Here is a 21419-nt window from a genome sequence, read left to right as displayed (position 1 = left end):
TTGATGATGTATTTATTCCTGCTGCAGTAACGACTGATGTAGATAGGCCCTCAAAAATTACCAAATTCCTTCTCTTCTCTTCTCTTCTCTTCTCTTCTCTTCTCTTCTCTTCTCTTCTCTTCTCTTCTCTTCTCTTCTCCTCTCTTCTCCTCTCCTCTCCCCTCCCCTCCCCTCCCCTCCTCCCTTCCCTTCCCTTCCCTTCCCTTCCCTTCCCTTCTCTTCTCCTCTCCTCTCCTCTCCTCTCCTCTCCTCTCTTCTCCCCTCCTCCCTTCCCTTCCCTTCCCTTCCCTTCCCTTCCCTTCTCTTCTTTTCTCTTCTCTTCTCTTCTCTGAAACTATTTATTTCTCCTTTTTTAATCTCAGGTAGCTGCATTAATATTCCAACATGCATACAAGAAAAAAGGAAATATAGGAAAAAACCTACTACTGTACAATTAAAAAGTCAAGTAGTAATAAATTAACAAGATCACCAAATGAATCATTTAAAGAACTTTGACTATCACAAAGGAAAGATATTCTAGTCCAGGGGTGTTAAAGTCAGACCTCCTGTGCACATGTGTGCCTGCCGGGATGGTGTGGGCTGGGCCAAAGCAATGCATGCACCTGCTGCCTCCTGCCCAGTACAATGATATTTCTGTTGCTTTGAAGGTTCCTAAGGGTACAATGGACTCCATAATTCTCAAATGGAATAAGTTTGGCACAACCAGGACTCTTCCAAGAGCTGGTTACCTGGTCAAACTGAGTAATCAGGAAAGAAAGGCCTTAGTAAGAGAAGTGTGATCAAGAATCCAATGGTCTCTCTGACTGAGCTCCAGAGATCCTGTGTGGAGATGGGACAGAGTTCCAGAAGAATAACTATCACTGCAGTCCTCCACTGATCTGGGCATTATGGCAGAGTAGCTAGATAGAAGCCTCTCCTCAGCGTAAAACATATGAAAGGCCGCTTGGAGTTTCTAAAAAAAACACCTGAATAACTCTCAGATGTTTAGGAACAAGATTCTCTGGTCTGATGAAACCAAGATTGAACTGTTTGGACTCAATTCTAACTGTTATATCTGGAGGAAACCAGGCACCACTCATCGCCTGCCCAATATCATCCCAATAGTGAAATATGGTGGTGGCAGCGTCATGCGGTGGGGGTATTTTTCAGCAGCAAGGACTGGGAGACTGGTCAGGATTGAGGGAAATTTGAATGAAGGAATATCCTCAATGAAAACCTGTTCCACATCACTCAGGACCTCAGACTGGGCCAAAGGTTGACTTTTCAACAAAATAATGATCAAGCCAAGACAACACAGAAGTAGTTTAGGGATAATTGCAGGGGTGTCAAACTCAATATCATTGAGGGCCACAGCAGGGTTGTGTTTGACCCTTGGGAAGGCATGAGGTGTGTGGCCAGGGTGTGTGTGGCCAGCTCAATGTCACTTGTGTCAAGGACACCTGTGGTGGCCCAGGCGGGGCTGGGGGTGATCCATTGTCTCCAGCAGAGGAAGGTGAGACCAGGCACAGCGCCAAACCCTTGTCCTCAAGAGGAGCCTCGCCATCCCTCTCAGGCCATGCAGAGGACTCCCAGATAGTGGCGCAGCATGTCCAGAACCCTAGGCAGCAAAAAGCAAACTCCTGGTCTGGCCCTTGATCTCCCAGAGCACTGGCACCCCATAGCCCAGCCCAGCATAGGCCCACTTTGCCAAGGTGGTGTCTGGCTGTGCTTACCTCCTCCTCGAGGCTGCTGCTGCTGTTCTCACTCTCCTTGGCCAGGTTGCACATGGGGTGTGTGGGAGGGCAAAGTGTGTAGCCCACTCCCTCTCCATGCAAGGAGACCCAGCTTTGTAACCAAAGCATCGTCAATGATAGGATGAGAGACCACCAGGAGAAGTCAGGAGGAGGAGACAAGGGAATGCCAAAAAGGCAGCAGGTGTTCTGCCCCAGCTACGGATCCCAAAGAATCCAGCACACAAAAACTCTGAACAAAACTTAGTTTACTCAAATAACGCAGTTTTAGCAAATGCCAGTTGTTAATAATAATTCTTAACAGCCTGCCAGAATTCCACAGATAAGATAGTCAGTCTTACTGGAGCTGGCAGAAAGCCCAGAAGCAAGGTTGCAGAGAAATCCCAACATGATGATTAGCGAACTAAAGTTGTTTCCTGCAGCTTGTTACAAGCTGTGTTCTTTCTTAAAGGGCATGGCCAATTAGACCCAAGCCTTACTCTCAAGAAGACCTCCTCCTGAGGAACCACTCCTGCCTTTTGGCAGCTCTGCATGCCCGTGCATTGAGAAGAGGCTCCTCCTCTTCATCATCTTCACTTAAAGGACCTCTGGAGGTTCTGAAGGCCCTGACTGAATCCCTGCCTCTGGCACTACATATTCTTCAGTCTCCTCGCTGTTCGACTCAATCACCGGCTGCACAGGCTGCTGGCGCAGCACCACACCAGCCTCCTCGTCATCGGGATCAGCAACAATCCTTGCAGGGCTGCTGATGGCCAAGTGCTAATGCAGACTTCCCTCACACCCTCCCTTCCTCCCTCTCATTATATTCTCCTCCCTCCCTCCCTTCCTTCCTTTCTTTGTCTTCTTTTTCCCTCCCTCTTCATTCTCCCTTCTTTCTTCCTCCTTCCCATCTTTCTTTCTTTTTCTTTCTTTTTGCTCTTTCCCTTTCTCCTTTTCTGTCTCTTCTTGGATGCTTAAATGCAAAAGGGGAAACATTTCTCAATGCCTCCTTGCCTTGTGATCAACTGCCACTTTTCCTAGTACAGGTGAAACTCGAAAAATTAGAATATCGTGCAAAAGTTCATTTATTTCAGTAATGCAACTTAAAAGGTGAAACTAATATATGAGATAGACTCATTACATGCAAAGCGAGATAGTTCAAGCCTTGATTTGTCATACTTTTGATGATTATGGCTTACAGCTCATGAAAACCCCAAATTCACAATCTCAGAAAATTAGAATATTACATGAAATCAATAAAACAAGGATTGTACATAGAACAATATCTGACCTCTGAAAAGTATAAGCATGCATATGTACTCAGTACTTGGTTTGGGCCCCTTTTGCATCAATTACTGCCTCAATGCGGCGTGGCATGGATGCTATCAGCCTGTGGCACTGCTGAGGTGTTATGGAAGACCAGGATGCTTCAATAGCGGCCTTCAGCTCTTCTGCATTGTTCGGTCTCATGTCTCTCATCTTTCTCTTGGCAATGCCCCATAGCTCCTCTATGGGGTTCAGGTCAGATGAGTTTGCTGGCCAATCAAGCACAGTAATCCCATGGTCATTGAACCAGGTTTTGGTACTTTTGGCAGTGTGGGCAGGTGCCAAGTCCTGCTGGAAAATGAAGTCAGCATCCACATAAAGCTCGTCTGCGGAAGGAAGCATGAAGTGCTCCAAAATCTCCTGGTAGATGGCTGCGTTGACCCTGGACTTAATGAAGCACAGTGGACCAACACCAGCAGATGACATGGCTCCCCAAATCAACACAGACTGTGGAAACTTCACACTGGACTTCAAGCATCTTGCAGTGTGTGCCTCTCCATTCTTCCTCCAGACTCTGGGTCCTTGGTTTCCAAATGAGATGTAAAAGTTGCTCTCATCAGAAAAGAGGACTTTGGACCACTGAGCAACAGACCAGTTCTTTTTTTCTTTAGCCCAGGTAAGATGCTTCTGACGTTGTTTGTTGTTCAGGAGCAGCTTGACGAAGAATACGACATTTGAAGCCCATGTCCAGGATCCGTCTGTGTGTGGTGGCTCTTGATGCACTGACTCCAGCCTCTGTCCACTCCTTGTGAAAGTCCCCAACACTTTTGAATGGCCTTTTCCTGACACTCCTCTCCAGGCTGCGGTCATCCCTGCTGCTTGTGCACCTTTTTCTTCCACACTTTTCCCTTCCACATAACTTTCTATTAATGTGCTTTGATACAGCACTTTGGGAACATCCAACTTCTTTTGCAATTACCTTTTGCGGCTTTCCCTCCTTATGGAGGGTGTCAATGATGGTTTTCTGCACAACTGTCAGGTCAGCAGTCTTTCCCATGATTGGGAACCAGACTGAACCAGACTGAGAGACCATTTAAAGGCTCAGGAACCCTTTGCAGGTGTTATGGCTTAATTAGCTGATTAGAGTGGGACACTTTGAGCCTAGAATATGGAACCGTTTCACAATATTCTAATTTTCTGAGATTGTGAATTTGGGGTTTTCATGAGCTGTAAGCCATAATCATCAAAAGTATGACAAATCAAGGCTTGAACTATCTCGCTTTGCATGTAATGAGTCTATCTCATATATTAGTTTCACCTTTTAAGTTGCATTACTGAAATAAATGAACTTTTGCACGATATTCTAATTTTTCGAGTTTCACCTGTAGTTTCTTAGCACTCTGCCAGCAAAAACGGAACTCAGAGGGGTGCATGCCCCTCCCCCAAGCTCCACTTTTGTGGGCAGAGTGCTGCAGGAGGCTGTTTCAGCTGAAAACAGAGCTCAAGAAGGGGGCATGCAGCTCTCCCGAGCTCTGTTTTCACTGGCAGAGGCACCATGGGCTAGTCCTTTGCTGTTACCAGGAGGCCCTGCGGGTCAGATCTAAGCACCCTGCAGCCAGATCTGGCCCGCAGGCCTTGAATTTGACACCGCTGTCCTAGAGTAGCCCAGCCAGAGCCATGATTTGAACCATAGAATAGAATAGAATAGAATAGAATAGAATAGAATAGAATAGAATAGAATAGAATAGAATAGAATAGAATAGAATAGAATAGAACAGAACAGAACAGAACAGAACAGAACAGAACAGAATAGAATAGAATAGAATAGAATAGAATAGAATAGAATTCTTTATTGGCCAGGTGTGATTGGACACACAAGAAATTTGTCTTGGTGCATACACTCTCAGTGTACATAAAAGAAAAGATACATTCATCAAGAATCATTAGGTACAACACTTAATGAAAGTCATAGGAAACAAATAAGCAATCAAATCATATTAGGAAACAGTCAATATAAATCATAATTTATATTGCAACAAGGTTACAGTCATACAGTCATAAGTGGGAGGAGATAGGACGATGAGAAGATTAATAGTAATGCAGGCAGTTATAGAGGTGCAGATGACAGAGTCAATAATTCTTCTGTAGAATTATGTCCAATCAGCAGCTCCTTGGACAGTTTGAGCTTTCTGAGTTGGCGTAGGAAGAACGTTCTTTGTTGCACTTTTTTGATGACATTTTTGATGTTAGGTGTCCATTTTAGGTCTTGAGTTATGATAGAACCTAGAAATTTGAAGGTCTCTACTGTGATACTGTGTTGTCTAGTATTGTAAGAGGTGGTAGTATGGGAGGGTTTCTCCTAAAGTCCACCACCACTTCTATGGTTTTGAGTGTGTTCAGTTCAGTTCCTTTTATTGAACATCTCCGGAGGGACCTGAAAATGACTGTCCACCAATGGTCACCATCCAACCTGACTGAGCTTGCGAGGATTTGCAAGGAAGAATGGCAGAAAAATGCCCCAATCCAGGTGTGCAAAATTTGTTGTGTCATACACAAAAAGACTCGAGGCTGTACCAAAGGTCCTTGTTCAAGAGGCAGCTAGACTGTCTTGTTTTTTTTTCTTTGAAGACATTTCACTTCTCATCCAAGAAGCTCTTTCAGCTCTGACTGGATGGTGGGGAATGGAAGGATTTATATTCCTTACAGACAGCTGATCATTTGCATCCTTTTAGACAGTAATTGAGGCACTTGGAGGTTTATCTGTGTCCTCAGGGTCACCTGAGTAGTGCTAATGGTTCCTGTAGTCTGCAATTTTTCTATGAGAAAAATGGATTTCTATGAAATCCATTCATACTCCCTCACCATTCGAAAGGTGTCCATCCCAAATTGCATAGCTAAAAGTCTATAGATAATTGTAGATAATTACTACTTGAGGCTGTAATTGGTGCCAGATAAAGATATCAAACATCTCACAATTCACATACTAACAGCTGCAAGAATAATATATGCAAAAAATTGGAAGCAAGAAAGAACACCAAACGAAACAGACTTAATAGAAAAAAATTCTAGAATGCGCTGAAATGGACAGGTTAACCAAAGAAATACAAGAAAGAGAAGAATCAGACTACTACAAAATATGGAATAAATGGTATAATTGGTTAAAAATTAGAAATAAACAAAAAATTTAGGGGGAAATATTACCGGTATAGAAAATATCATTAGACTAAGAAGAGGTGAAGAAATATATAACAAGCAGAATGTCACTTTGTAACAATGCTTAAGAAGGAAACATAATCTTTTTTTGTTTATATGTTGTATAAATGTTTGTTGTGTGTATGTCATGTTATGTTTTTTTTAATATTTATACTCTAATAAAAATTTATTTTAAATATAATTTTTGAAGCCCCCCCCAAAAAAGAAAGAAAACATAAAATATGAAACTTCATTTTATGTCTTTTTTTTGCTTTTTGTGTTTAATTTAATTTTTATGTTTTATTTTTATTTTTATTTGAAAAGTTTCCAAATACAAACATTATTTAAAGAACAATTCCTTGACCCTTGGTGAATATACAGTATTTTGGAATTATCATAACTGTTGTTATTGTCACCAATTACAGCAATATCTATTTATTCAGTGTTCAGTACAGATAATCAGATCACCTTCCCATCTTCCTTGTTTTTCTGGCAAATCCTTTTTGATAACATTTCGCCCTTCTGTATAGGCCACTTCATTGACATTTCTGGATAAGGAAAGACATGTTTAAATCAATCAATGAACCAATGATTCATGAGAAATAACAAACTGAAATCCTTCTTTGAACTCCAATATTTGCTATACAAACAACTTGGATGATCCAATATATATTTCCAAGGGAAAATGAGAAGTACGATCCAAAACTGTATGAATTATTACAGCCCAAACTGATTTCACCTTATTTCACTTTTGGGGATGAAACCACAGAGTCAGGTAGTGCATTCCAGGCATTGACCACTCTGTTGCTGAAGTCATATTTTCTGCCATTGGAGTCGTTTATCTTGAGTTTGTATCTATTGTGTGCTCATGTATTGTTGTGGTTGAAGCTGAAGTAGTCATTGACAGGTAGAATGTTGTAGCAGATAATTTTATGTACTACGCTTAGGTCAGACTGAAGGCGGCATAGTTCTAAATTGTCTAAGCCCAAAATTTCAAGCCTGGTGGCATAAGGTATTCTGTTGTGAGCAGAGGAGTAGAGGACTCTTCTCGTGAAGTCTCTCCGGATTCACTCAATTGTGTTAATGTCTGATATGCAGTGCGGGTTCCAGACAGATGAACTGTATTCGAGAATTGGTCTAGCAAATGTTTTATATGCTCTAGTTAGCAGTACAATATTACCAGAGAAGAAGTTACGCAAGATTAGGTTAACAACTCTTAGAGCCTTTTTGGCAATGTTGTTACAGTGGGCTCTGTACATCATCAGTTGAACATCATCAGTTTCAGTCAAACAATCATGCTAGCAAGCATCGGCACTGATGATATTACCTAGTTTGGGTAATGAAAACTCTGCAAGAAAACAACCAAGCTCAGAAAGCACCAAGGACCCTTCATTTCAACCCTGAGCTACAACTATTCTCCTTTAAAGTTTAAAGTATGTAAAATAAATCTAACTATTCCCATTGTGTTCCTTTCTCATTCTCATGTTTCATTCTTTTCTTCCCCTAGATTTCTTATGGGTCATTTGAATCTAAAGTCACTACCGAATCACATTTCCCTTCCTTCTATCGTATGGTCCCAAATGAAGTCCTTCAGTATGAGGGTTTAATCCAGCTCCTTCTACATTTCAGGTGGAAATGCTTCTAGGAGCAACATACTGTATATAGTGTTTTTCTATCGAAGCACCTGGTCAACCCCAATATGGGAGGGAGCATACTGCTTCCCTTTCGCCTTTCAGCTCCAATCCAGGAGTTCTCAAGCAGTCACATTCACGACAAACCATTTTATACCAAATTTATATTTGCTGGTAAAGAAATAAAGGGAGATTAGTATAGATCTATTTCAAGCTATTTATCTGTCATCAGCTAGCCATACCCTTACTCAGATTTGAACTTGGGCTGCCTGCATATTAGGCAGTTGTGTTAACCTCTGAGCCACAAGTTCTCTTCCCTTTATCAGCTTGAGCCAGGGGAGAGATTAAGTGTTTTTCTATCGAAGCACCTGGTCTACCCCAATATGGGAGGGAGCTGAAAGGCGAAAGGGAAGCAGTTGACTTCCATCATTCTTTAATTGAATTGTTTATTACTTCAGTTGTTTATTTTGGACTTCCAGAACTCATCAGTGTATTTAACAGCCTGTAAGGTTTTCATGTCCCAACAGAATTTATGCAACTAATGCTAACTATCAACATCACTATAATATTCCTCAGTGCTAAAACCTCCAAAGGCTTTCTAGAAGAGGAATCAACTAAATCAAATATTTTATATTCACCCTGGCATTTTGTCAATAGACAAGAGAATAGGAGGGCTCTGTTACTTTGGCCAGCTTCTATCTCATAATGAATAAATCGGATTTCAAATATTGATTCTCAGGTGATTCTCAAAGCCTGCTTTTGTAATTTGAGGGACAGGAAGAACATTGAACATACAACATCAGGGTTGGAAGGGACCTTGGAGGTCTTTTGGTCTAACCCTCTGCTCAAGCAGGAGACCCTATACCATTTCAGACAGGAGGCTGTTCAGTCTCTTCTTAAAAGCCTACAGTGATGGAGCACCCACAACTTCTGAAGGCAAGATATTCTGATAGAGAGAATGCAAGGTCCTCTGGGAAATAAAGCTGTCAGTCATCTAGTCACTCAAATTGAAATCTGGCCAACAGTTGCAATAATGTAGTAAAGAGAAATGGAAGGTTTAATGTGCAGAGGGAACATTGTCTTCAGAATGGGAGTGATGCTGGTTCTGTTTTTTCTCTTCTTTCTCCTCAATGGGGTGAACAACTCACATGCCTTTTCATGCAGTGGACAAGATCCTCTCTATATCCCACATGAATGGTATGAACCAGGCAATTTCTTCATTGGTGGGATGGTGTCTCATATCCATTACATTTTCTTCAATATTTTTTTCAACAAACACCCTTCTCAGGAGTCACCTAGCATACCAATGTAAGAGGTCATAACAGTATGAACACTAGCCTATAAAAATACATTATTTTCATGTTTATTTGATTGTTTGCAGAGTATTTTATTCTAAAAGGATAGATGGATGGATGGTTGGATGGATGGATGGATGGATGGATGGATGGATGGATGGATGGATATAGATAACAGTTGTTCGTTGAGAATACAGTGAAATGTTCAAGCTTCTCTGTGAGGAGAATCTTCTCATATTATCAACAGAATTTTGGTGGATGGAAGGATGGCTGGAAGGCTGGATGGATGGATGGAAGGATGGATGGAAGGATGGATAGATGGATGGATGGATAGATGGATGGATGGATGGATGGATGGACAGTATCAAATAGACAGCAGTGATTTGTTGAGAATACAGTGAAATGTTCAAGCTTCACTGTGAGGAGAATCTTCTCATATTATCAATAGAATTTTGGTGGATGGAAGGATGGCTGGAAGGATGGCTGGAAGGATGGCTGGAAGGATGGATGGATGCATGAATGGATGGATGGAAGCATGGATGGATGAATGGATGGATGGATAGTATCAAATAGACAGCAGTAATTTGTTGAGAATAAAGTGAAATGTTCAAGCTTTCACTGTGAGGAGAATCTTCTCATATTATTAACAGAATACTTGGAAATCCAGCTGTGGTCTACTTTAGTACATAGGAAAACATTATTCCAAAAGGACACAATGACACAAAATCTGCAGAGATCCCTAATGTCTCCTTCCTGACTTCCAGTTCTAATGCACAGATTTTGAGTCTTATTTATAGAAGGGGAAAATGAAAGAACAGACATAATTATGCCAGAATTATATTTATAAAGGGATATAAAACACACCTTATTTTGAAATTTGTAAGGAATACATGATCTGAAAATAGAAAAAAAGAGGTATAAAGTATATTGGAAAACCATCATAAAATAAGATGTTTAATGATCAGGACCACCTATTGTGGGTTTAAATTTCTTCATATTAGGCCTTTCGCTGAAGTTCAGAGATAAGTTCAAATATTGTCGTCAATAATACAAGTTTTGTTTGCTCTATTTTTTCCTATGCTGATTCTTATTAGTGACTATTCATATCCTTTTGATGTGTATTTTATTAGTCCTTATATTCATATAACAGACACTGTTTTAAGTTTCTATACACATGAACGGATTTGAGCCTGTGTAAATGATTTCTTAGGAATGGATTTAGCCATTCTGCCAGATATGAATAGAATAGAATAGAATAGAATAGAATAGAATAGAATAGAATAGAATAGAATAGAATAGAATAGAATAGAATAGAATAGAATAGAATTCTTTATTGGCCAAGTGTGATTGGACACACAAGGAATTTGTCTTGGTGCATATGCTCTCAGAGTACATAAAAGAAGTTACATTTGTCAAGAATCAAAAGGTACAACACTTAATGATAGTCATTGGGAAACAGTCAATATAAATCTTAAGGATACCAGCAACAAGGTTACAGTCATACAGTCATAAGTGGGAGGAGATGGGTGATAGGAACGATGAGAAGATTATTGACAAAATTATCGGGATAACCCAGTTTAAGCCCTGAATGACTGCACTTCAGGGTATCAACACTGAGATAGAAGGATCAGTAGTCTGACTTTTGAAAAGTTTATTCATCCATTGCTTTTCATTTTCAAGCTTTCAAAAAGAAAAAAAGTGGAATTAACATTCTGTTTTGACAACTCCATGCTACTGAGAACAGCTCTGAGATATCAAAGATTACTTTGGTTAAAAACTGATCAAAACATGTTTCATGTTATGGCATGAAAGCCTGAATTCATTCCAGGATAATCACAATACATTTTCAAAGAGGATGCTAATAAGATTAACTTTACTTAAATTGTGCTCCTTTTGTATACTGAGGCACATACAATTTTCCATTCAAAACTACGCACATGCAATTGTCCATTCAAAACTACATCAGTATTTATTTATTTTATTTATTTATTTTATTAAATTTCTATACCGCCCTTCTCCCGAAGGACTCAGGGCGGTGAATAGCCACAAGATAAAACACATAAATACAAAACTTTAAAATAAATTAAAAACGAATTAAATAATTTGGCTGAATTTAAAATATCCCATAATTTAAAAACAAATTAAAATTTACATTAAAAAAGGGGAGAAGATTTAGGCCAGGCCAGCTTGATGAAATAAAAAAGTCTTAAGCGTGTGATGGAAATATGCCTTAAACATACTGATTTTGTGCACTGTTTAAAACTATCATCTAACAAAAATGTCCTCCATTTCCAGAGTGGTGACCAAGTTCTACCAGCATATTCTAGCTTTGGTCTTTGCTATTGATGAGATCAATAACAATCCCAAGATTTTACCCAATGTTACTCTTGGGTTCCACATCTTTGACAGCTACTCTGATTCAAAGATGACTTACCACACCATTTTGGACCTGCTCTTCACTTCACAAGAGTTCATTCCAAACTACAAATGTGGCAGTCAGAAAAACGTAATAGGAGTTATTGGGGGATTTGGCTCTGATACAACCTCACGCATGGCAGATATCTTACATCTTTATAAGGTTCCACAGGTAATACATGAAAAATTCTCCATTTTTATTCATCTTTTACCTTCATTAATGCTACCACTATAATGATCCTTTGGGTGAGAGCGATGTGATAAGGTGAAAACAGAAAGGGCTGAAATGATTTCACTATTTACAATATCATATTCATAAATGTGTGGACTAGATTCAGATGATTTAGATTAGGCCAGACTAATTTGAATATTTAGGAGCCAGTTAAGCCCCAGGTTGGAAACCTAATGCCAGGATTTCTGATCCTGTCTTGAAATGAAGCCAGCTGGATGACCTTGGGCCAATCACTCTCAACCCTAGGAAGAAAGCAAGGGTAAAAAACTGGATGAGCACCACAATGACTCTAGCCAATCAATAAAGGGCTCAGTGACTAAAACGCTGAGCTTGTCAGTCGAAAAGTCAGCAGTTCAGTGGCGGAAAATCCCTAGTGCTGTGTAATGGAGTGAGCTCCCATTACTTGTCCCAGCTTCTGTCAACCTAGCAGTTCGAAAGCATGTAAAAAAATTAAGTAGAAAATAGGGATCACCTTTGGTAGGAAGATAACAACATTCTGTGCACCTTTGGCGTTTAGTCATGTCGGCCACATGACCATGGAGACATCTTTGGACAGTGCTGGCTCTTCGGCTTTGAAACAGAGATGAGCATCAACCCCTAGAGTCGGGAACGACTAGCACATATGTGCGAGGGGAACCTTTACCTTTACCTTTAATGAATAAAATTGTCTAGTTGCCATAATTCAATCTTCAGACACTTTTGTCCAGATAACTGAGAGTCCTCATTGGCAGGCTTGTAATGGCATTTCTGGATAAGAAAATATATGCTTAAATAAATCAATGAAGCAATGACTCCTGGGGTGGTGGTGGGGACCTAGAATCCCTGTTTGAACTCTGAAATTTTCACTTTTTTTTTTTTTTTTTTTTTTTGAGATTTCATATGGTTCATTTCAACCAGCATCCAATGATCAGATCCATTCCGCTCCGTTTCTCCGCATGGTTCCCAGTGAATTACTTCAGTACGAAGGACTTGTCCAATTGCTTCTGTATTTCCAATGGAGATGGCTTGGACTCATGGCTTCAGATGATGAGAGTGGAACATATTTCTTACGGACAGTTGAGCAAATGCTTCTACAGAAAGGAATCTGTCCAGCTTTCTCAGTAAGGTTGACAAAACATTTCTATTTTTTGGATGAAATAGGTACAATGATCTTTGAGAGAATTGACATTTTGAAGAATTTTATGCTAAGTACAGCTAAAGTTGTCCTTGTTTATGGAGAAACTGCATCCATTTTTTGGTTGGCAGTCGCTATACAAACAACTCAGACCATGCAATATATATTCCCATGGGGAAAGGAGAAGTACAGTCCAAAAAGGGTATGGGTTACTACAGCCCAAATTGATTTCACTTTATTTCACTTTCAAAAGATTATTGATGTTAAACCCCAAATCTTCCATGGAGCTCTTTCTTTCAACATTCACGCAATGCAAATTCAAGGTTTTCAACAATTTCTTGAGACTGTCAATCCCTTTTGGGAAGAAGAAGATGGTTTTATCCATGAATTCTGGTCACAAGCATTCAACTGTTTCCTTTTCAAAATCAATGTGTTAAGTCTCGCCTTTCTACCATGTAATAGAAAGAAAACCTTAAAGGATCTCCCTGCACCATACTTTGAAATGAGCATGCTCAGTCATAGTTATAGTATATATAATTCTGTCTATGCATTGGCTCATACCTTACATGCAATATACTCAACCAGAATCAACCACAGACCGTTGAAACATGGAGGCAGACTGTCACCTCAGAATATAAAACCATGGCAGGTAATATTACTTCAATGACAAAAGGCAATAAAAACCTTTTTTAAAAACTGGCAAGATCCAGCTGACCTTTTCTGTTCTTCGATGCTAAGTGGAGTCATATCCAGTTGGTGCTTTAATTGGACATTCAAAAGTTATAGGATAGATTCTGAAACATGAAATACCTCCATGGTGTTTCCAAAAGCTTGCATGGACTTGTTAATAACAGAATGACAGAACAACAGAGTTGGAAAAGGACATTGAAGGTCTGCTAGCGATTACGTATAAAGTAACCACAGACATGTATCCGTGACATCTTACTGATCTTCCAAAGTTCTCCATTTCTGGGGCAGTCTACCATATTTTCCTCAGATATTTTGTCCATCTGACAAAATTCAGTCTTTTTCTGGAACATCTGGAATTGGGATGTTTCTAGAATGTTCATATCATGTTAATCCATGAGTAAATAAATTGGTCTCTCAGTACAAAGCTTAGAAAAGATTTCTCTCCTTTCTATAGGATTCTTGTCTGTAGATATGGTAATATCACTTAAATGGCAAAACACTATGTTTAAAAATATTGACAAGATCCACCTGACCTTTTCTGTTCTTGGATGCTAGGTGGGATCACATCCAGTTCATGCTTTTATTGGGAGATCACCAGAAGTCCCAAAAATTATAAGGTCGATTTTGAAAGACAAAAGACCTCCACAGTGTTACCAGAAGCCTGCATGGATTTGTGAATAACAGAATGACATCGAGCATACAATATCAGAGTTGGAAAGAACCTTGGAGCAGAGGTGGGTTTCAGCAGGTTCTGACCAGTTCTGGAGAACGGGTAGCGGAAATTTTGAGTAGTTCAGAGAACCAGTAAATACCACCTCTGACTGGCCCTGCCCCCATCTATTCTCTGCCTCCTGAGCCCCAGCTGATTGGGAGGAAATAGGGATTTTGCAGTAACCTTCCCCTGGAGTGGGGAGGGAATGGAGATTTTACAATATCATTCCCCTGGACTGGGGTCAGAATGGAGATTTTACAGTATCCTTCCCTTGCCATGTCCACCAAGCCATACCGACCAACCATGCCATGCCACGCCCACCAAGCCACACAGTAAAAAATTTTGAAACCCACCACTGCCTTAGAGGTCTTCTCCAACCTCATGTTCAAGCAGTAAACCTTCTGGTTGAGCCAAATGGTTGTCCAATCTCTTCTTAAATACCTCCCTTTGATATTGGAAGATTGCTATCATCTCACTCCTAGTCCTTCTCTTCATTGGACTAGATGTACCCAAATTCTTCTAAATTTTCTTCATATAGTTTAGCCTTCAGTCCCGTTATCTTTATTGCTCTTCTCTGCACTTTTTTCAGAATTTCAACATCTTTTTTTATTTTGTGGCAAGCAAAACTGAATGCAATATTCCAAGAGTGATTTTAGACATGGAAATCTTGGCAGCCCCCTAGATAATGGAACGCTAGTATCATGTCACCCCTAGTCCTTTTCATTGTGTGCTGGTCTCAACTTGAGAAAGTCTTTACTTTCTTTTATACTTGGATCAACAAATCAATCACTGATTAGGATATCATTGATTATTTCTAGAAACCAAAGCACACTTTATATTAACAATACAGGTATACCAATTGTTTAATGCATTGAATGGTTTTTATTGCATAGATTGAGGAACTGTGTTTTTATTGGGAAGATTTTAAATAGGACTAAAAAATGGTTAATAATTCTGTGGTGAACTATAATGCCTCAAGTAATCATTAACCAACACCTTTATAGAAGAAAATGGGGAAATATTTTCATATATTTTTCCAATCGAGTATGCTGGGAAGAAATATGATACAATGGAGAATAAGGATTCTATCTAATTGCCCAGCAGGAGGATCACTCTCTGAAAACACAACTGATTTCATGTGGAGGGGATAAACCAGCAGAAGAAAAAAGATTTTTGAAAATGGGCCCAATCCAGCCCCTAATATATGTGTGTGTGTGTGTGTGTGTGTGTGTGTGTGTGTGTGTGTGTGTGTGTGTACAGTTAATATCTCGGGTTTCTGCCCGTATAATTGTAAACATATCCTTAAAAGGGTAGTAGCGACGTTTCAACAAAATCACATTTGTCATCTTCTGGCTGAAGTTCTCGGTTTGGTGAAGAAGATGACGAATGCGATTTCGTCAAAATGTCGCTACTACCCTTTTAAGGATATGTTTACAATTACACGGGAAGAAACCCGAGATATTAACTGTACACACATATATACCCGTGAAAACTTTCTCATGTGTGTGTGTGTGTGTGTGTGTGTGTGTGTGTGTGTGTGTTTGTGTGTGTATCAAGTATCATATCAGTGAAAGTATCAGATAGCAGCTAAGAATGTGGCCAAGAGTTCTATTTTATGCTGTCCAAGATTTTTCTTCTAGCTCACATGACCAAAAGTTGAGCTATTGTTAAAGGGATAAAAAGAATCCCAAAAATTAGGTTTTACATATTTTCCCTAGCTTGTTTCTAAGTGAGTCATACATTATTCCATGAAAAGCTTGTAAAGACAAAGTGTCAGACCTATTGCAGCTTGGGTGTTCAGGAAGGAAAGACCCTCAACTCCATTTGTAGTGAAAGGTATACTTTTACTGAAGTTAAGTAGCTAGACCACAGCAAAGCCAGGCCTGAGGATTTTCCATTTAGTCCTAGTTCAGGGGTCGGCAACCTTAAACACTCAGAGAGCCACAAAGGTCCTAACCAGAAGCCCCCCATTCAATTCTGGAGCCAACCAGAAATCTGGTTCCTCCACCATAGAGTCTCCTCCTAGCATGGCATCCTTTTTCCTTTACCTGTCCTAACCGAAAGCCCTATCAATTGTGGAGCCAACCAGCGACAGGGAGCCACAGCAGAGGGATGAAAGAACCGCATGCGGCTCCAGAGCCACAGGTTGCTGACCCCTGTCCCAGTTAGTTTTTCTTCTCCCAGTCCAAGAAGGTTCAAATTAGGTGTTTTGGTAACCGTTTCACATTTTGGTGCCTCGTTGGATGGGCGTTTTGCATTCCATTCCCAGGCTTGTCCTTGGATCTTTCAACTGTCATCTCTGGATGGCATCTCTAGTTCCTTTCATCCCCTTCCCTATCTTCCCATTTCCCCTCCCAACAATATAGGGCAGACAGCCATCAAAGCAGGTAATTTGTCCATTTGTCAAAATTCAATCTCTTTCTGGAACTCCTGAAATTGGAATATTTCTAGAATGCTTACATCGTGGCAGTCCATGTCTGAATAAATCTGTTTCTCAGTGCAATATTTAGATAAGGTTCATCTCCTTTCTATGAGACTCTTGTTTGTAGAAATGTATGATCACATATAAAGGGAGAGTGTGGATGTATATTTAAAATAAGAAAAAATCTCATGCCCGTACCTTCCCATCTGAACTTTCCTAATTAGAGTAAGTCCTAAATTACTCCCATAATTTATTACTTAATCATTTAAAGAAAATAATGATGATGTTGATGATGTTATCCATTCAGTCATGTCCACGGGTGGTATTTACTTACTTTCCCTACTGGTTTGCAAATGTGAGTGCACGTGCCCCATCCACGCATACTCCTGGCTTTCCGTGCATCTGCTTTGCTGGTGCGTGCACCTTCCATGCATGCGCCTGGCCACAAAAAGTACCTAAATAGGATGGCACAGAGCCAGGGCAGGTGGGCGGGTAGGCAGGCCCACCTGCGATTTCTGCTACCGGTGCGGGTGAACTGGTCCGAACCAGCTGAATACCATCGCTGACCATGTCCGACTCTCCATGACTCTATGGGCCACATTTTCTGATCTTGCACTACTTCTTTGAGGTTTATCTAGGCTCTGGCTGGTGTCACTTTTACTGCTAATTCTTCTGAACACAATTGCTTTCTGCAATGAATTTCCCCTCAGGACATAGCCAAAGTAAATGAGATACAGTTTTGTGTTTTAAAGAAAAGAATAGAATCCAAGTTAACATTTACTATTTTAATCATTGCCTTGTTGTGTGATTTGCCTTTCAAACAGGGGGGCATCTTTTCTCCCCCAGGAGAAAAGACATTGCAATCCTTTACAGCCTGTTACATTATTTTTCTTTCTTATGCAGCTTCATTCATTTCTTCAGAGGATTTCATTCAACAATAGTGCTGGAGATGAAATCACATTTAATGAACATGGAGAATTGGCAGGCGGATTTGATATTACAAACTTGGTCACTTTTCCTAATAATTCCTATATCAAGGTCCATATTGGAAGATTGGATCCTCACAAAGGATTTACTATTGATGAAGATAAAATTGAATGGGAGAGAGATTTCACTCAGGTGAGAAAATAACAATAATGTTTTTGAAAGAATGATGTTCACTTCCAATGATGCTAGTAGATCAGGACAATGATTCCTGGTCCAGAGAAGACCTTTTTGATCACACAGAAAGTTCCTCCTACAAAGAAACTAGAAAATCAGTTGAACTGGAAACATTCATTCTCTGACTACACAGAAGATAGTAAATTCCAAACTGGGGTTAACAAACTTAATTCCTGCATTGGTACATCATGCCCAAAGAGATGAAGCAATGGAATGACTTAATGCAATAGCCTATTTCATGAAACATACTCATATGATGACCGTGTTCTAGAACAGGCAGAACCCCAATTTTATTTTGATTTTTATTTATCACATTGTGTAAACTCACTGAATGTCCATAGAGATTCTCAATCACCCAGGTCATGGTTGTCCCAAAGGTGCTTTTCCAAAAGACAGCTGGACTTCCTTGGTTTTTTGCCTTGAAAACATTTCTCTTCCCATCCTGGGGAAACTCCTTTGGAGGAGAAGAGAAACATTTCCAGGAAATTCCAGTTGCTTTTTGGAAAAGCCCCTTGGGGTAAACACACTGGGTTGCTTCAATCAAACATATGTAAGTAATAGTAACTGGAAAGAATTAGATGTCCATGTGTGTCTTAACAATCTGGAAAAAATTATTAAATCAGTGGGTTATTTTATTTTTTGCTACCTTAGTTGAAACCTCCATCATTGTAGGAATGAAAATCTTCATGGAAGAGATACAGTTTCCTATTCTGGAAACACATAGTAGATGGTTCCTCCAAATACATTGAGTGAAGCATCAAATGTGAGATGGATCCTCCAGGGATTTCCTTAATACTAGAACCATTTCTTTATTTTTGGATAGGTACCACCTCTTTCCCTGTGTAATGAAAAGTGCCATCCTGGCTACAGTAAGAAAAAGAAGGAGGGAGAGAAATTTTGCTGCTATGATTGTGCTCCATGTCCAGATGGGATGTTCTCAAACCAAGAGGGTAGGATACACTATGCAAAGGTATAGAAAGTGGTTCAGGGGAAAAAATGTAAGAAACTGTTCTCCAGATTCAGTATGTATATAAAATATTTTTTAAAAAAATTAAATGATCTGGAATGCAACTTTTCCTTTATAAATATTTAGTTACCATATTTTTTGGAGTATAAGATGCTCCAGACTATAAGATGCACCTACCTTTTTGGGAGAGGAAAACAAGAAAAAAAATCTGCCTCTGCCTCCCAGCAATTTACCTCCTTGCAGCAAGCAGCAAACCGCCTGTTTCAGCTTCAGCACTGCCTGATTAGCTGTTTCAGGCTGCAGGGATTGCCATTGCCTATTGCCGCGCAGGCCTCTGCTGTTTGCTGCAAGAAGGCAAATTGCTGGGAGGCAGAGGCAGATTTTTTTCTTATTTTCCTCTCCCAAAAAGGTAGGTGCATCTTATAGTCTAGAGCGTCTTATACTCCATAAAATACAGTAACTAAATATTTAAAAGGGTGGGAGCCAGCGGGTGGGCACGGCTACATTTGGTGTATAAGATGCACCCAAATTTTCACCCTCTTTTTTGGGGGGGAGTGTGTCTTATACTTTGAAAAATACGGTAGTTAGAGAACTCAGTTGTTGATCTTCCAACATTTCTCCATTGGCATTTGACTGTTAGAATCACTCTTTTTAGGTTAAATGAACTTCACAAATAATATTTCATAATAGTTCATTTAATAACAGCCAATCATCTAATCTGGAAAAGAATTGAACAAAATAATCTAGAAACTGAATTTCATAGTTTAGGATCAAGAATGAAAAAATAAGGAGAGAGAGTAATAAATGCAATCTTATCAGCTAAAAGAAGACTTGAGTGAAGATTCATTCTGTAAAGTTGCAGATATGTCCTGGAAGAATGTGGTTGATTGTATTTGTCAACTATTTGTCCATTTCAAGCAGTGGTGGGATTCAAGTAATTTAACAACTGGTTCTCTGCCCTAATGATTTCTTCCAACAACCAGTTTGCCAAACTGCTCAGAAAATTAACAACTGGTTGTCCCGAAATGGTGCAAATTGGCTGAATCCCACCACTGATTTCAAGGCATTTTACATGAACATTTAAAAAGCAGTAGTTGTCAAGAGCTATTAGAAAACTATTTGAAGAAACTTTCTGGCTAATCTAAAGGATTTGTTCCTAAACCACGATATAGAAAGATGGATCTATAACTTGTTCAAAAGCAAAGGAATGAAAGACAAATCACAATCTTGCCCATATACTCCAGGCAGGAAGTAAATAAAAACTGTACCTACATATAATAAGGCAACATTCAGGGCCATTGAATATAAGAATACTTTGCTGCATTACATTCTGTGTGAATATACATCTGGATTTCTGTGAGCATGTTACACCAGAGATTTCTGAGTAAATTTATGATTGTTGCTTTCAGATGCAGAAATATGTCTCATTTGTCCAGAGGATCACTATCCAAACAAATTCCAGGATCAATGCCTTCCTAAAATTCCAAACTTTCTCACTTTTGAAGATCCTTTGGCTATCGCTGCAACTGTCTCAGCACTTTTACTATCTCTGATCTCACTTCTGGTACTAGGCATCTTCCTGAAGCACCATGATACGGCCATTGTGAAAGCCAACAATCGGAGTCTCACCTACACTCTTCTCATTGCCCTCCTCTTGTGTTTCCTCTGTCCCTTGTTGTTTATCGGAAGACCTAACCAAGCAACTTGCTTTCTTCGCCAGACCACTTTTGGTTTCGTCTTTTCTGTCTCCATTTCTAGCATATTAGCAAAAACGATTTCAGTGGTCTTGGCTTTCATGGCGACCAAACCAGGATCCAGGATGAGGAAATGGGTGGGGAAAAAACTGGCCTATTCCATTGTGTTCACATGCTCCATATTTCAAGCAGGAATCTGTGTTTTGTGGCTGACAATTTCCCCCCCATTCCCTGATGTGGATGTGCACTCAATGACTAAGGAAGTCATTCTTATATGTAATGAAGGCTCGGTTATTATGTTTTATTGCATTTTGAGCTACATGGGTTTTCTGACTATTATCTGTTTCACTGTGGCCTTTCTAGCCAGGAAGTTGCCAGACAGTTTTAATGAAGCCAAGTTCATCACCTTCAGCATGCTGGTGTTTTGCAGTGTTTGGTTGTCATTCATCCCAACCTATTTATGCACCAAAGGAAAATACATGGTGGCTGTGGAGATCTTCTCCATCTTGGCCTCCAGCGCTGGGTTATTCAGTTGCATCTTTTTTCCTAAATGCTATATTATTGTGGTAAGACCTGAACTGAATAATCGAGAACAGCTTATTCGAAAAAAGACATAAATGTTAGATTATGAGGGCAATATGAGGGCATGCCTTCAGGAATAAAGGGTGATTTTGAGAAGTAGTTTTAAAGAACATTTTTCCTTGATGATGTATTTATTCCTGCTGCAGTAAAGACTGATGTAGATAGGCCCTCAAAAATTACCAAATTCCTTCTCTTCTCTTCTCTTCTCTTCTCTTCTCTTCTCCTCTCCTCTCCTCTCCTCTCCTCTCCTCTCCTCTCCCCTCCCCTCCTCCCTTCCATTCCCTTCCCTTCCCTTTCCTTCCCTTCCCTTCCCTTCCCTTCCCTTCTCTTCTCTTCT

At 39.9% G+C, this 21419-nt stretch overlaps 1 protein-coding gene across 1 annotated transcript; it reads left to right on the top strand.

Annotated features, from left to right (window-relative positions):
• The first annotated feature begins 569 nt into the window (after positions 1 to 569).
• Positions 570 to 21117, top strand: LOC139324396 (vomeronasal type-2 receptor 26-like). Its single transcript, XM_070954108.1, has 8 exons — positions 570 to 764; positions 7675 to 7796; positions 8963 to 9106; positions 11389 to 11680; positions 12613 to 13503; positions 17582 to 17797; positions 18663 to 18789; positions 20216 to 21117. Exons 1-8 carry the CDS (start codon positions 570 to 572, stop codon positions 21115 to 21117), a joined length of 2889 nt encoding a protein of 962 aa, XP_070810209.1.
• The last annotated feature ends 302 nt before the right edge of the window (positions 21118 to 21419 follow it).

This window comes from Pituophis catenifer, unplaced genomic scaffold (assembly GCF_029215685.1).
Source record: "Pituophis catenifer annectens isolate HBS135680 unplaced genomic scaffold, rPitCat1.0.hap2 SCAF_15, whole genome shotgun sequence".
Classification (NCBI taxonomy): domain Eukaryota; kingdom Metazoa; phylum Chordata; class Lepidosauria; order Squamata; family Colubridae; genus Pituophis; species Pituophis catenifer.
The sequence above is the reverse complement of the archived record's forward strand: the minus strand, read 5'-3'. Positions and strand labels throughout refer to the sequence as shown.

What these genes read in the sequence shown, in the direction of transcription:
- LOC139324396 (XM_070954108.1), top strand. Translation starts at nt 570, where the DNA reads ATGGTGTGGGCTGGGCCAAAGCAATGCATGCACCTGCTGCCTCCTGCC. An exon ending in CAGCTCCTTCTACATTTCAG is followed by an intron (nt 7,797 to 8,962) that starts GTGGAAATGCTT and finishes CTTTTCATGCAG; the next exon opens with TGGACAAGATCCTCTCTATA. An exon ending in GAGTCACCTAGCATACCAAT is followed by an intron (nt 9,107 to 11,388) that starts GTAAGAGGTCAT and finishes CTCCATTTCCAG; the next exon opens with AGTGGTGACCAAGTTCTACC.